Source organism: Panthera leo, chromosome A1, assembly GCF_018350215.1.
Source record: "Panthera leo isolate Ple1 chromosome A1, P.leo_Ple1_pat1.1, whole genome shotgun sequence".
NCBI lineage: Eukaryota > Metazoa > Chordata > Mammalia > Carnivora > Felidae > Panthera > Panthera leo.
The window spans coordinates 230,538,963-230,553,697 of NC_056679.1; the positions used below are offsets into that span (position 1 = coordinate 230,538,963).

The window sequence follows — 14,735 nt, forward strand, 5'->3', positions numbered from 1 at the left end:
TGCATCTGACCATGAACTACTTACTGTGTGCACTACTGTAACACAACCCAGCTTTAAGTGCTCCTAATTTAATCGCTTGCCTTTCCTAAATAAAACCACCTGAACTCAGCACCTAAGTCATGGAATTTTTTAATTTTTTAAAAATGTTTATTTATTTTTGAGAGAGAAGGACAAAGTGAGAGTGGGGGAGGGGCAGAGAGAGAGGGAAACACAGAATCGGAAGCAGGCTCCAGGCTCTGAGCTGTCAGCACAGAGCCCAACGTGGGGCTTGAACCCGTGAACCGCGAGATCATGACCTGAGCCGAAGTCGGACGCTTAACCGACAGGCGCCCCTAAATCATGGGATTTTTAAAGAAATAAGATTTCATGGCTTTCCAGCAATGAAGAGATGACTAGACAGACGTGTGAACTCTTCAATGATGTCACCAGAATGTTCTAGAACACTGAAAGGAATAATCACTTGTGAGGGTCCCATTGTGCAGGAAACGTGTGGCCCTTCACTTCTTGTACTGAGTTGGTCGGTCCTGGGTCTATCATCTTTACCAGACCGTGGGCTTCTCCAGGACAGAGCCCCCATCTTACTCATTTTGGTTTCCTCGACACGTCATCCTGGCTGGTGGGAGGCATGCATTTCATAAAAGTTTGCTACAAAATGGATGGCAGTCACAGTGGCCAAGGGACCTACCTGAGGCATCGAGGTTGCTAACAGAAGGTCTCCTCTGTGTGTATTTCCTGCCCACCCGTCAGGGAGGGTCACTTCCTCTATGACGCTTAGTGCTCTGTGTCAACGTGGCCAGACTCTGGCACCCCAGCGATTTAAACAAACACTAATCTAGGTGCCCTGTGAAACTGTTTTGTAGATGCCATTAGCATCCACAATCACTTGTCTGAGTAAAGGAGATTACCCTCAATAACGTGGGTGGGCATCATCCAATCGGTCGAAGGCCTCAAGAACAAAAGCTAAAGACTTCTGGGGAAAAAGGAATTCAGCCTCAAGACTGCGGCATTAACATCTGCCCAAGTTTCCAGCCTGATGACCCGGCAGATCTGGGGCTTGCTGACCCCCAAGGTCATGAGCTAATTCTTTAAAATAAATCTCTTAACATGTATCTCCCATTGGTTCTGTGTTTCTGGAGAATCCTGACTCCTATATCCTCAGTCTCCCTTATACTAGTCACTTCCTTAATAAATCTCCCCTGTCGCACCCACCGCCCCCTCCTAATATTGCAAATTTAAACTTCAGCTCAGCCTGATGAGATGTTCATAAATTTCAGCGCAGTCGTATAAGAGAAATTAAGAAGGAATTGCTGTTCAATTAATCTTGGTCCAATCTCAGCCCCATACACAGTTAAAAACCATTCAGGATTTCAGGTCCCATTAGTCATACTTTGACTGGCAAAGCAGTGTGGAGAACTAGGGCAATTATCTAGTCTGTGAGCTCTCCAGGGACCGGGACCGGCAGAGGCTTCTGCATTTATGTCTCACGCGGACCCAGGTGTTTGACATGTGGTGGCGGCTCAGTACGTGCTGAACGGAGGCGAGGAGGGGCTCAGCAGCCTCCCCGGCCTGGCGCCCCTCCAGCGGCCCCCTGGCACAGGCAGGCCCGCTCACCTGGGCTTGCCTCGTAATGTGCTTAATTCTGTGGCACATTAAAGAATAGACGTACTCGGAGAGTGATAATTATTTGGAACTGGAAATCGGGATGGAACTCATTAGCCAGAGTACAATTTATAAACTGACAAAAATGAAAAGGGGGCAGTAAAAATGTCATCGCAAAAAATAGATGACACATTAAGCCTTAATTAATTGCACGTCACTTAAAAAGGAACAAACTGCAAAATTAAAATCTTAATGAACGTGGCTTGAGAGAGACATTTTTCAAAAGCTAATAGAAAACTAAAGGAGCAGCTGTCCAAAGGGTAGTTCAGTGCTTCCTGCTGTTTTCGTGCCTTTCCCAAATGATCTTGGAAGGGGCGCCTGGGTGGCTCAGTTCAGTGTCTGACTCTTGACTTTGGCTCAGGTGGTGATCTCACGGTTCCTGGGTTCGAGCCCTGCACTGGGTTCTAGCGCTGACGTCACAGAGCCTATTTGGGATTCTCTCTTTCCCTCCCTCTCTGACCCCCTCCTGTCCCTCTCTAAATAAATAAACAGAAAAAAAAAAAAACAACAACCCTTCAAAATGATCTTGGAAACCACACACTTTTACAGAACAAAGGCCACTCTGATGGTAATGTAGCCTGAGGACTTGAGCCATGCTACACGTCTGGGATTCATGTCGTGAAGAAGGGCAACATTAATGGCCTAGACAGAGCGATGAAGCCGTGGGAGGCCAGCACCGATGGTCAACACTCTATAAGTGAACGTTTCAGAGAACAGAGGACTCTGAAAGGCCGGTGTGTGCATCTTCTCCCCGGGACCCACTGGCACCCTCACCCCCTACCCCTGCTGTCTCACCCAGTGCTCCAGCCATGCAGACAGAAGGTGGGCTCCTACCCACGTGTCTGTTTGCTGCCATGTTGAGTGCTGTGAGTTGTCTACACAAAGTCCTCGATTTTACTCAAGGCAGTAGCATACTTAGTTCTGGGCAATGCATCATGACTGGCGTAGACCAGGGTTTTGCCATGTCAGTACTACTGACATTTTGGGCCAGATCATTTTGTTGTAGGGGCCGTCCTGTGCATCGTTAAGACTTTTAACAGCAACCCCAGTCTCTACCCAGTGGGGGCAAGTAGCATTCCACAGTTGTGACAACCAAAAATTTCCCCAGATATTAGCACGTGTTCCCTGGGGGGGGCAACACCCACCCCCGGTTGAGGATACTGGTCTAACCCAGTAACTTCAATCCTGTTCCCCTTTTCCTTAGCCTCTCTTACAAGGGTCAGTGAGCCCCAAAGAAGGCTCTTGCACCCTGATAAAAGTGATGACTGTGGGTAGTGCCGCTTTCTGTCTAAAACACAGATCTGAAGCCTAGAGTTCTGGTGCAATGTGAAGTAACCAGCCAACATGTGGGGGGAGGGGGTTGCTGAATGGGGGAAGGAGGGTGCTGGGGGGAGAAAGAGGTGCTGTGGGGGGGAGGGGGTACTGGGTGAGGGAGGATAGGAAGTGCTTGGGGGAGGGGGGTGCTGGTTGTGGGGGGGAGGTGTTGGGGGAGGGGGGATGCTGGGTGGGGGATAGGAGGTGCTGTGGGAAAGGGGGTGTTGGGGGAGGGGATGGGAGGTGCTGGGGAGGGGGTGCTGGATGGAGGAAGGGGTGCTGCTGTGTGGGAAGGGAAGGGGTACTGGGTGGGGAGGATGGGAGGTGCCGGGAGAATGGGGGTGCTGGGTGAGTCAGGGGTGCTGGGTGAACAGAAAAGGGAACCCAGTTCTGGGATGTCCTCATGGAGCCCAGGGCCAACTCTGCCCAGCTACTGCCTGCCTTGAGACTTCTGGTGGGGGGGGGGGGACAGAGGCTTGTTTGCTTTCAGCCCCCATCAAGTCAGGATGTCTGTTCCTGGAAGCAGAAAGCATCCCAAACAGGTGCCAAAGGAAAAGAAGCTACCTTCCGTCATTCATTCTCAGATACTGTCCCCCCAGCAGTCATGGCCAGACTAGAAGAAGGCAGACAGAGCCTGGGCACATCACTTCCTTTCCAAATTCTCTGCCAGCCCCCCAACATTACCTACCCTTCTAAGCCCGTCTCTGGTCCCCTCCCAGCAAGAGGCCTTTCTCCTGACACAGGAGCCTGTGGACCAGCTCCTGCAGCTTTCCTCCCGTGTGCCATCCCGGCTTGTATCTTGGGGATCAATCAATACGATCAGTCAGGACACGGGGTCTCAGGAAAGAGCCCTGATTTGGGGGGTGGGGGATGGGGCACCTCCTTCTAGCCTGCCCCACCCCCAAAGGCATTTCTGAGATACCTTGTACTTGGTCCTTCAGGGAGTCTCAGCAGGGCTGAGTCCCAGTTGCCCACAGGGTCTCCCCTTTGTATCCTTCACCCGGCTCCCTCACCTTCCAGAGAAACTAGTTGTCCCCACGTCCTGTCTCAAGGTTTCCTTTTGCACCAAGCTAAGCTCCCAAGCTAAGACACTGTCTGTGGTGACATGGAATGCCTGATTTTTAGCCCTTTCTCTACAAATTAATCTAAAATTATTCCAACTTGGCAAATTCTCAGCTCACAAGAGATTCCTGTTATCCTTATAAACAATAAAGAAACCTCTGCTGTGATGTTGTATCACTTGGCTTTGCAGAAGCACACACAGTCGGGGCTCGCCTAGGACACGAATGACCACAGGACCAACGAGGAGAGTGGCCCTTGTGAAGCAAGGCTCCTACACCTTCCTGGATGTCTGCATCGTTGCTGGGGATCACAGACGCGTGAAGGGGTTTGCCTGTTTCCGCTTCCCGAAGGCCGAATGCCACAGAAATCACATCACACTTCAGGTACAAGAGCCTAGGCAGGTCTAGAGCTTGCCAACCTCCACTGAGTTCTGCTTCTCTTCAGAGAAAGTCGCGTCCTCATTATGGCTTCTCAGGGCCACTTATTTAAATAGACCTGTCACTTCGGGGCATTAATATTCCACTGAATTAACGAGAATCCACAGCCCCACTTGGGATTCTTATCAGCAGAGCCGACGCTACTCCTGGGGAAGCCGAAAACCAAAGAGCCAATAAATCAGCTTCCCAGACCCCGGTTACGTTTTTAATAAAATCCAAAGTTTTGATAATTCCCACGTTATTTCGTTCTGCCTGACGAGGTAAGATAAGAGCTGACGTGTGTCTGTATGTTAGGAACTGGGAAATCTAAACAGTGCTGGCAGGGCATACAATTCGATGATCCATCATTTCTCAAAGGAGACGCTTCCTACTGAATATAATGAAATTGCAACTGGGAAATTCAACTCAGGTGCAGGAGAAAGCCTGCACTTGGAACAAGAGGGATGATGTATGCATCTCGACCCATTAACGCATAACAGTGCGCGTGCCTTTTGCTTTTGAAACGATCACATGCTGACCACTGATTATCTCTCAAGGGACTTTCCACAGCTACACTAAACACGCTCTGTGTTCAAGTGTCAATCCCAGGAAACACTCATGCGTTAGTATCTTCAAAGGCTTTCTTAATATTGACATATTAAATGGAAAGAAGACTTAAAACTACCTGTGCAAATTTTTAGGCATCCCAACAAGTATCCTTATTGCTCTCCATCCAACCCAGGAAACACATCCGATCACACATTTTTTTTTTCTTTCTTTAAAAAAATCTTTTTTGACGTGTATTTATTTTTGAGGGAGACAGAGACAGAATGCGAGTGGGTTGGGGCAGAGAGACAGGGAGGCACAGAGTCCGAAGCAGGCTCCAGGCGCTGAGCCGTCAGCACAGAGCCCGACGCGGGGCTCGAACTCACGAGCCGTGAGATCGTGACCTGAGCCGAAGTCGGACGCTCAACCGACTGAGCCACCCGGGTGCCCCTTTTTGGTTTTTAAAAAAGTTTATTTATTTTGAGAGAGATGTGCAGAAAGAGAGGGAGAGAGAGACAGAATCCCAAGCAGGCTCCTCACTGTCAGTGCAGAGCCCGATGCGGGGCTGAAACCCACGAAGAGTGAGATGGGGACCTGAGCTGAAACCAAGAGTCAGACGCTCAACTGACTGAGCCACCCAGGTGCTCCTCACTTTTTCTTCTTTTAAAACACACACTGTACATCTTTACATCTACTGTAAAGGGAAAGTGTAACGCATTTTCCTGGGGAAAAGAAGCGTGAGCCACCTCAGAGGTAATAGTAGAAAATTAACACCTTCGAGAAGTTAAACACCAAAACCTTAGAGGGCAGTTCAGAAACCCCTCCGAAGAGCTGTCAGATTTTTATTTTAAGAAGGACTATAGAACAAGCTGGAAAGAGGAATGCATATAAGAAGGAAAAGATTCTCTTCTTTTTTTCTACCCTTTCCCATTTAAATTACTGACATCAGTGTTTCTCAACAAGAGGCCGCTTTACACGCCCAGGGGACTTTTAGCAATGTCTGGAGACATTTTTGGTCGACTGGGAGGGTGCTAGCATCACCTGGTGGGGAGAGGCCAGGGCAGGTGCTGAATATCCTACAGTTCCCGGGATGCCCCCCTCCCCCCACCCCCACAAAGAATTATCCAGCACCAAATGACAGCAGTAAAAAAATTCAGAAGCTGCGAGCTATGTGCCCACGACCCTCGGCAGGAAAGCTTAAGTATTTCACCACGGGGATATTTTTCAAGGGGGAAAAATATACCACTGCTTTTCATTCATGTGACAATTACTGAGCACATAAATTCACAAGTAACAATAATAATAACTGCCATTGACCAGAGGCTTCTTCCACGCCGGACATACACCCAAGGGCTTTCCACATGGGAGTTCATTCAGTCCCCATTACGACTTCCTACAGTCGTTCACCTCCCGTCCCAGCAGAGGCCCAGGGCGTTAGGTGACTGGCCCAGGTGTAGAGACGATAAACGAAGGGACTGGAATCAAGAACCAGGGGTCCTGGCTTCCAAGTCAGTTCTGCTGACCATTCTGCTCGGACAAGGAACAGTTCAGGGTGGGTAGACCACAGGTCTGCACCCGTGAGAACCGTGCTCGACTCTGATGCGCAGGGCTCAGGAGGAGGGCACAGGCAAGGGGGAGGAAACCTAACGCCATGAAACCTAATGCCAAATTCATTATCCGTAACCGAGGCCCTGGACGCGCTGCCCTGAAGCAGGCCCATCCCTCAAGAGGCCCCAGAGGCATTTCTGCAATCCTGTAAATGCTTAGCGAACGCCTGAAACTTCCATCAGACCCAGAAAAAAAGCCGAATGACAGCCAACACCTGGGCATTTTCCGGAGTGATGGCAAGGCAATTGACCTAAGAACAAAAGGGCCTGTAATTCAAATTAATTCATCAGGAAAAATGAAGTGATGTGATTAACACCATAAATGCTTGGGTAGAAAAGGAAATTACTAAAAACCTATACTCAATTATAACTAAGCTCCAGAAGCAGTAAAAGCAGACGAAGCCTCCCCCAAATACAAGAGCATCACAAACACCGGTTAATTAGGAGGAAGCGTCTCTTTCCTGGTATAGGACAGGCACGGCCTAAACTCGTCTGAAACTGCTGTATCTCGCCTTTCAAAAATGAAACTGTCAGAGTCAAAAGCACAATCAATGGGACTAATTCTAATTATGATCTTTGTTATTTCCATGAAAGTTTTCCTCTTCGAAGACTGCCATCACTTACAGGATTTATTTTTCTTCCAGTTTCTCCTAAACCCTCAGGGTAAAGCAGGAGAAAAAAAAAAAAAAAAATCCAAAGCAAGCGGTGACTCATATAACCCCAATCCAATCACAAGGAAAACGACAGGCCGAGGACACCATACGGGCCAGTTTGGAGCCAGGCAGGTCATGAGCAGGGAGGTAAGACTGAGAAACTGTCACCGACCACAGGACACTGGGGACAGGTGGCCGTTACATGTGGGAGCCTGGATGGGATCCTGGAACAGAAAGGGGACAGCAATGGGAGAACGGGTGGAATCTGAGTAAAGTCTGGGGTTTAGCTAAGAGTCCTGAACCAACGTTGGCCTCCCAGTAAGACGTTAATGTGCAGGAAACAAGTGAGGACCAGGTGGGACTCTGTACTATCTTTGTCACTCTCCATTCATCTAAATTATTCCAATAAAAAACTTAACTTGGAAAAAAAAAAAGTCAGTCCATTAAGCGTCTGACTCTTGATTTCTGCTCAGGTCATGATCTCATGGTTCGGGGAGTTCGAGCCCCGCATCGGGCTCTGCGCTGACCATACAGAGCCTGCTGGGGATTCTCTTTCCTTCTGGCTCTGCCCCTCCCCACCCTTTCTCAAAATAAATAAAATAAACAAAGAAGAACAAATATGGGCAGGAAGGAGCTAAGGGTGAAGGAGAGCTCATCAGGGAGCAGGGAGGGGTTTGCTGTGGGGTGACAAGTGCTGTGACCTCCCGCCCCACCCTGAGGGGTTTGCTTTCCTTTTTGTTTGTTTCAGCTCAGAGGATGACGGCTGCACACCTCAAAGAAACCATTCTTGGCCACATCTGCTAGGCTTAGGCTCTATGGAACTGATTCCTCTCGATACACATTCTTTTTTTATATAAGCTTATTTATTTTGAGAGAGAAAGAGAGAGAGAGAGAACACAAGCAGGGGAGGGCCAGAGAAAGAGGGAGAGACAGTGAATCTGTCAGCACAGAGCCTGACGTGGGGCTTAAACTCACGAACCCATGAAATCATTACCTGAGCGGAAAGGAAGAGTCGGGACACTTAACTGACTGAGCCACCCAGGTGCCCCGTCAATACACATTCTTTCAAGGGCCAAAATCAGCACTTCCTGAGACCCCTGGGACCGCACAGGGCAAGTAGAGACATACCTGCCAACATCAGGGCTCGGATGCATTCCGTCCGGCCCTGCATGGCGGCTTTCATCAGGGCCGTGAACCCAAACACGTTCCTCCTTTCAAGGTCAAGGCCGGGAAAATAGTTCAACAAGTAGTTGGTGATGGTGGCATGTCCTGCAAAGAGAATTACACACGTTTACTGACCACCTTCCACAAGGAGTGTGCACCCCAGTGAAGCATTCTTCCTAGAGAGAGAACGTCCCATGGTCGACCTCCCGGGCCAGCCCGCTTGCGGGGGGTGGGGGTGGGGGTTGCCTCTTAGACACAAGAAATAATTCTCACGAAGTCCGGTAAACAGGAAGACACAGGGAGCCACCCTGGTTCACTCTGGTTCTCTTTGGCCCGCCCCCGTGAGGGTTCAGCTGTCCGTCAAACTGGTAAGGAGGAAGCGTGGGGAGCCAGTGAGCTGTGGGGGTGGGGGTGGAAACTGAGCTGAACTAGCCTCCAGCGACACTGGCTGGTGGAGGGGGGGGGGGGGGGAAGGTTCCGGATGCTGTCAGCTCCCAGCAGGAGATGCCAAGGCAAACAGATGCAGAACGAAAAAGGAACCTCAGAGCCATTTCTCAGTGCTCCCAAAGAGAAGGTCACCATCACACCAATAGGATACGCCCGTTCATGCTGTCACTGTCCATTACCACTCAGCCGTGTCTGTCTATCTGTCCATCTGCCTGTCTCTCACACACACACGAACAGGCAGACAGGGAACTGGGAAAGATTGCTACCCAGACCCAGCCATAACCTAAGCTGGTCAGAACATTCATTTCACAATACAGATTTTCTACTCCCACCCCAAAAAAAGAATACAGATTCTCCCCTTTATCACCTTGCACCTCCAAAAAGGACCCGATTTTCTGCTCATTCCCAAAGGGGCTCATCAAAAGCCCACAAGTTCTTGGATCTGGGTGAATAAGGAGAATGCCAGGTAAAAAGCATTATTCCCAGGATTCTCCTGGCTCAACCCCAGAGAACCAAAATGGAGGGGGGAGCTCCTCAAATACAGCTACCGGGGCCACATTAAGAGATTCTCGGGTCAAATAAACATGCTGCCCGATGCCCACCGCTATACTGAAGTCCTAGTGTGAAATGACACCCTGCATCTCTCCACTTCAGTCACCTAGAGCAGGGTCCCAAGCTTGGGGCTAGTGACATTTGGGGCCAGATTATTCTTGTTGTAGGACTGCCCTGGGCATTGTAGGACGGTTAGCAGCATCCCTGGTCTCCCCCCTTAGATGCCGGTGGCACCCACATCTCTCCTCCTGCCCAGGTATGACAACCAAGACTGGAAGAGTCTGCACCCGAATTTTTGTTGACAGCGGGCAGCCATGAGGCCTCACCTCCTCTGCCACAGCCCAGATCTCATGCAGCGACTGTCCTAGAGTCAGCCAGGGTTGGAGGGCGGCGGGGGGGAAGTGGCCAAATATTGCCAAATATCCCCGGTGTTGGACGAATCCCCCCTGTTCAGAGCTCTTGCCCTAGGGGCTCAGATTTCACAGTTTGAGGACCAAACGCACAGAGGTGGGAGATGGCTTTCTCTCCACCTCCCCTTCACCTGGGCCCCTGCACCCCCAGACCCTCCCCGCAGCTGCCATCTGCACCCCGGCCCCTGCTGACTCAGCTAACCTACGCTGGAGACGGCAAGAGCCTGCGGGACACCGTCTCCTGGGCCTCCGGCTCTCCGAACCCCCCCATTCTTTCCAGCGCACACGTGCTCCTGGGGAACCCCCACTGTCAGGCTGCAGCCATGGGGCCTCGTGGACACTCCAGTGCTCTCTGAGGTTAAGTAGGTATCACCTCCTCCCCCAAGGAAGGCCTCTGCACCATGGAGATGCCAGACCCATGAGGCCACATCCCCCCCCCCGCCCTGGCTGACTCTAGAACAGTCCCTGCATGAGATCTGGGATGTGGCAGAGGAGGTGAGGCCTCACGGCTGCCCACTCTCGACAAAAATTGGGGTGCGGACTCTTCTAGAAGCATCACTGTCCGCTTACCACGGACCTCAGCCCATCTCCTGAACTCATGGCAAAAACTGAAAGGTGAACCATGAAGCTTTCTGAGAGAGAAACACTGACTAACAGCACGACCTTGCCGGGAACAAGCCAGAAACACACGGGTGCCACACACCAGCCGTGACTCACGGTTTCCCACCAGCTCGTGCTTCCACTCATTGTGCCCTCCGTTGTCATCAAAGGTGCCGGGGAGGGTATGACGCCAGCCGCCAGGTGCCCAGAGCAGATTAATTGCTCTAAACTGTCAGGGACGGGAGGGTCCTTTGATCTCAGTCAGGTTTGTCACCCAGCTGAACGCTCTGCGGCACCTGTCACTAAGATTTAGCCAGGGTCGAAGTGAAACGAATTGCAATTCGTTCAGAGCCATTTCTTCTAAAATGCGAAAGCGTGTCTGTCGTGATTTGCACCAGGATGTCCTTTGCACCAATATATCCTAAACGCTTTGAACAGGCGGAGAGAGGAAAATTTGAAAATCCACACTGCAAACAGCCCATTATACAGAACTGTTCTGCTCGTTATGTTGAGCTCAGAAAAATCAACGTGTGGCTGACGCCTTCTGACATCCAGGCCTGAGCTTCCAATGACCCAGGAAATCCATCCTGCCTCCCCACTGGCTTTCTCAGGATATCAGAATAATCCCTCTTTAACACAGATGGTCTTGTTCAATGAAATCAACAGTGGACAAGATGCTTCTAAGGACATAGAGATATTAACCTATCTTCTGTAAATAACAAGACAATAGGTCCAAAATGGAATCACTATGCTAAGTCCTCAGTCACCAAACAGTTTTTAATTACAGTTTGGCTCTCCCAGAAACGGAATCTTAGAGCGAACAGGAGAGGGGCAGAGAGAGAGGGAGAGAGAGAATCCCAAGCAGGCTGTATGCTGTCAGGGCAGAGTCCGATGCAGGACGCAATCCCACAAAGCGTGAGATCATGACCTGAGCTGGAATCAAGAGTTGGGAGTAATAGAGACAGATAGACACAGAGGACAAACACACACAGCCTTGCTTACATAACCAGGACATGCACCACACTGAAATCTAGTTTGAGCCCCGTCCAACCTTCTGGGATTAGATTTAGTTCCTGAAGTCCTTGGATGAAACCCTTTCAAAGGATGGGCTCTCCATTGAGAGCCCCAAAGCAACCCCCATGAGCTTTACCCTGCCTAAGAGAAGGCCACAAGTGACCCAGGGGCTAAGTGAATTCTGGATGAATTAACTTCAGTGGTATGATTAAGCAACAGTCTAGACAGAGAACTTAGTGCTTGGAAGAGCTGGCTGTGAGAACACCCAAGTTCAAGTCCCAGCCTGCCACTTAAAAGGTGGGTGACGTTGGGAAGGTGAGCCAACTTCACTGAGTCTCTGTTTCCACTTCTAGAAAATGGGAGATAATATCGACCTCACCGTTTTTGAAAATTACAGACAGTGTGTGTAAAAAAAGTGCCGTGCAGAAAAATTCCAGGTAATTCATGCAGGGCTGCACTCTGAAGGCAGTGGAAAGTAACAACCCGCTCCTTACGCGCGGCTCTGCAGAGCGACTTCCTTTCAAGGAGACTATGGTGAGCAGGGAGGGGACAGCGGAGACACTTGACGAACAGAACAGCCTCAGCCAGGTGACCAAGGTGAACATCCACGGTGGTAAGTCATGTTGACGGCCGTACTGACAAAGATTCTGTGCTTCACCAAACTTCGGTTGGGCTCCTGAACCCTCTCCCTGGCCCCTCTGTGCATTTCCTTAGAAAATCTAGTTTTAGAACTCCGTTCAGTTTGACCAGCACCCCACCCTCCATATCTGATCACGGTCCTCACCCTCCATACCGCCCCCCTGCCCCGGGAATGACAGATCACCCTGTCCTGTCTTCAGCAAGAATCCTGTTACCTCAGTTTAGCCAGAACTCCCTTTACCCTGGATATTCTTCTGAGTGATTTTCCACCTGCTGTCCCTCACCCTGTTCCTTGGCTATAAATTCCCACTTGCACATGCTGTACTGGGAGCTGAGCCAAACCCCCTCCACCATCTGCAAAATCCCATGGCAGTGGTCCCTGTACCTATCTCAATGGTCCTGAATGAAGTCTTTCGCCATCTTTAACAACTGTCACTGCATTTTTTTTTAAACAGGACCTTTGGAAAGATGTGACGAGAACAGTACTTTCCTCCGTGGGCCTCCCCGTCAAAAGTTACAACCCTAGTCTAACCACGAGGAAACATAAGGCACACCCAAACTGAGGGATACTCTACAAACTACCTGACCCGTACTCCCCACACCGTCAAGGTCACAAAAACAAGGAAAGTATGAGAAACCATCACAGACAAGAGAAGCCTCACATGACAACTAAATGCAACGTGGAACCCCACACGGGACCTGGAACAGAAGAAGGGCATCGGAGAAAAGCTGATAAAGTCTGAGTAAAGAACGGATGTGAGTGAATGGTAATAAAGCATCGATACTGTTCATTCACTGTGTCAAACGTATATCACTAATGTAAGATGTAACCACAGGGGAACCGGGTGTGGGTATAAGAGACTCTCTGTACCATCTCTGGAGCTCTTCCGTGAGTCCAACTGTTGTAAAATCAAAAGCGTGTTTTCAAAAAGGGGGATCTAGCATGGGGCCACTCGACAAGAATACAAGGTCAGGACAATGATTGTGGGTGGGCAGCTGGGTGTGGATCCTCTCCCCGCTGAGCCCAAGCCTTCCTGGGCGGTGGGTGGGCAATGAGCCCTGGGAGGGCAGGCGGGTGGAGAGGCGTGGCTGACTTTGAGGGCCCCTGAAGACCTGACCGGACAGGCCCTGATGACTGGCTGAGCCAGGAGCAGAGACTAAAAAGCTGAAGCTGAGTTCTGGTATCATTCTGGTTCCAATATGGATGGCCAAGAGCATCATCGCTGAGTGCGTGTATGAGGGTGGAAATCCGTGACAGCAGTGGTGCCCATGGATGGAAAAGGTCGCCTGGATCTCCCACCCAGCCCACCTATGCTGTTTCCCAGCTGACTATCCCCCAAGTCCCATGTGGAAAATTTTTAACTCTCCCACTGCTTTTTTTCTTTCTTTTTTTTTTTTTTTTAATTTTTTTTTTTTAACGTTTTATTTATTTTTGAGACAGGGAGAGACAGAGCATGAACAGGGGAGGGTCAGAGAGAGGGAGACACAGAATCTGAAACAGGCTCCAGGCTCTGAGCTGTCAGCACAGAGCCCGACGCGGGGCTTGAACTCACGGACCGCGAGATCATGACCTGAGCTGAAGTCAGACGCTTAACCGACTGAGCCACCCAGGCGCCCCTCTTTTTTTTTTTTTTTTTTTTTAATGTGGAACTTCACGAATTCACATGCCATCCTTGCACAGAGGCAAGGCGATCTCTGTATCGCTCCGCTTTGAGCACGTGGCTGCCGAAGCGAGCACAAACTTTCCCACTCTTAAACCACCTACCTCCCAGCCAACCCCACTCTCAGGAGATGACACACCCTCTACCTCACAGAGGGAACAGAAACCACAAGAAGGGAACCCCCCGACTTACCCTCACCACCCCCACAAACTTCCCCACATCCACAAGCAGTCTCTCGTCCTTCCCTCCTTAAGAAAAAGGAAGGGTGACTCTTCTATTTAAAGATGCCAATCTCTCCTCCCCTTCCAGTGCTTTAAAAACACTCTCTGCCCACTTCTGTGGAATATCTGTGCTACTGATGACCTCCTCTCCCTTCAACCTCTCCCTCCTAGCAAATCCACTCTGATCAGATTGCACTGATGGCTCAAATTTTTCACTTTGTCCTTTGTCACATGACTTCACAGTTCTTCTGTTAAGAAAAAACATTGGCTGGGGCGCCTGGCTGGCTCAGTCGGTTGAGTGACTGACTTCAGCTCAGGTCATGATCTCACAGCTCGTGAGTTCAAGCCCCACGTTGGGCTCTGTGCTGACAGTGCGGAGCCTGAAGCCTGCTTCAGAGTCTGTGTCTCCCTCTCTCTCTACCCATTCCCCACTCATGGTCTCTCTCTCTCTCTCTCTCTCTCTCTTTCTTTGTCTCCCAAAAATGAATAAAACATTTAAAAAAATCCAAGTATGTTAAAATAAATAAATAAATAAATAAATAAATAAATAAATAATAAAATAAAATAAAATAAAATAAAATAAAATAAAATAAAATAAAAGGCATAATGCAAGCAGAAGCTTGAAACGCACTTACTTGGCTAAACTCCTTCTCGCACTTGTGCCTTAGCTATCTTCATAAGAAAAACATGCCCAAGCCAGCCTGATGGTCCCAGGAGGAGGACAGGAAGCCCATGGAGCAGACCTGCCATAGCTGGAGTACACAAGCACA

At 49.8% G+C, this 14,735-nt stretch overlaps 1 protein-coding gene across 1 annotated transcript in view; it reads right to left on the reverse strand.

Annotated features, from left to right (window-relative positions):
* Nucleotides 1-14,735, reverse strand: part of ANKRD33B (ankyrin repeat domain 33B) — an 80,786-nt gene that overhangs the window by 6,870 nt on the left and 59,181 nt on the right. Inside the window, exon 3 of the mRNA XM_042953122.1 lies at nucleotides 8,386-8,526. Coding sequence (XP_042809056.1) covers nucleotides 8,386-8,526 — 141 coding nt within the window. The remainder of the gene's footprint in view (nucleotides 1-8,385; nucleotides 8,527-14,735) is intronic.